At 33.5% G+C, this 1,831-nt stretch overlaps 1 protein-coding gene across 1 annotated transcript in view; it reads left to right on the top strand.

The window, feature by feature from the left end:
- The window catches only part of LOC111396819 (ergosterol biosynthetic protein 28-like), a 3,012-nt gene extending 1,187 nt beyond the window's left edge, over positions 1-1,825 (top strand). The window contains exons 2-3 of the mRNA XM_023023350.1: positions 360-566; positions 1,577-1,825. Coding sequence (XP_022879118.1) covers positions 360-566; positions 1,577-1,644 — 275 coding nt within the window. The 3' untranslated portion in view covers positions 1,645-1,825. The remainder of the gene's footprint in view (positions 1-359; positions 567-1,576) is intronic.
- Positions 1,826-1,831: the final 6 nt, after the last annotated feature.

The raw sequence follows: 1,831 nt of genomic DNA, 5'->3' as shown, positions 1-1,831 counted from the left end.
CGTTTTCTTCAAATCCTCAAAGTTATAGTGTAATTAACATATGTAACTTATAACTACTTGCTGTGAGACTTGAATTCATTTCTGGTCATGCTAATACACGAAGTGAACCCTAAGAGCAATCATTTGGAGATGAAAGAATGTGTACGAATGAGGTTCACAAATCACTCAAAAGTTTATCCTCTAATGACGGATTTTTATATTAGCTAGTGAATTAATGCATCCTTGCATCACATGCTTTTTTGATTTCTAAGTGGATCTTTGCAATGTTCTGGCATTTATATTAAGATTTCTCTATTCAATTTATCTGTATCGAAAATTTTCATAATGAAGCTTTTCCATGTTTTATTTGTACGTTGTAGTGACTGAAGTTCATGGACGGACATTTGGAGTTTGGACTTTGTTGACTTGCACTCTATGCTTTCTCTGTGCATTCAACCTTGACAACAAGCCTCTGTATTTGGCAACCTTTTTATCCTTCATCTATGCTTTTGGCCATTTCTTGACCGAGTACCTCATTTACCACACTATGGCTATTGGAAATCTGTCAACTGTTAGCATTTTTGCTGGTAATGCTGTCAAAATAAATGAATTTTATTTGTTTACTCAGTCGTGTATGATTATTCCCTGTTTGGAATGTCATCTTGATATTGTTCTGTGTCATGCATGGCTTTGTTTTTGCTATTGCATTTCCTATAGTGAGCAGAAAATTTTATCCATCCTATGTTTGCATTAAAAGGTGATTTAGAAGCTATAATACCATTTTTGTGTACAATGATAATAGATAGCTTAACAGTTGGCAGTCTCTATATTTCTGGTGAAATATGAAGGCCATGGACATGGGTTGATGGGAATACATAAACGGTTGTACAATGTGCATGATCTGATGATAGTGTACTGCTGTTTATTTGGTCGCTGTTGACGTGTTTTTAAGTGTTCTTTTGCATCGTTTTCTTGTTATTAATTGTAATAAGGATGTTGAAGTTGGAATTGCAGATGCTATTATCATACAGATGCACAATGCCACCCAAAAAAAATAAAATAATAATAAATAAAATAATAATAATAATAATAATAATAATAAATAAATAAATAAAAATGACACTGCATTTGGCTGCACTATAACTGTATTCTGTTGTTTCATTCTAATAAGCCGTTTCCATTTTATAATTAGGATTTCTTATGTTTCAAGAGAGATGGATACTTTGGTAACTTTAGGATCTAATAGTAACCTAATTTGGTTTTCTGTGTAATACTGCTATTGCCATGCTTGCCATGAGGTGAGAACTACGCATTGTTTCCGATACAATGCTGAGAGGATTCTGTTGAACTTATTGAAATACCTTAGTATCTTAGCTCGTTTGACGATCTCATGTGTGAAGTAAAAGTTGCTTTAATTATTTGTACTTGTGGCCTCTAATGTTAGGTAGAATTATCGGTTCAGTGCGCTAATTCTCTTAGTAATTTCCTCCCTGGTGCACTACATTGTTGATGTTCCACCAAAATTCTTTCTATCAATATTTCCATATATTTCTAAAGATCAATTAGTTAATTAAACTGCTGAATCGTGTATTTTCAGGCACATCCATAATATGGATGATGTTCCAGTGGAATTCACATCAAACAGTCAAAAGTAAACAGTCATAAAAGTGAACTGGAGCATTGGCGACTGATATTCTTCCTTGAAGCAGAAGAGTGCATCACTTTTCTTGCAATCCTTTTGGTTTCTTGCTTCCAATTGTACAATGGTGCATCAGTAAGCACTTACTAATTTAGCTTATAAAGAATCTCATTGTCTTGGATTCAAGTTAACAACATCAGCATATGATATGCA

This window comes from Olea europaea, chromosome 7 (genome assembly GCF_002742605.1).
Source record: "Olea europaea var. sylvestris chromosome 7, O_europaea_v1, whole genome shotgun sequence".
Lineage (NCBI taxonomy): Eukaryota > Viridiplantae > Streptophyta > Magnoliopsida > Lamiales > Oleaceae > Olea > Olea europaea.
The sequence above is the reverse complement of the archived record's forward strand: the minus strand, read 5'-3'. Positions and strand labels throughout refer to the sequence as shown.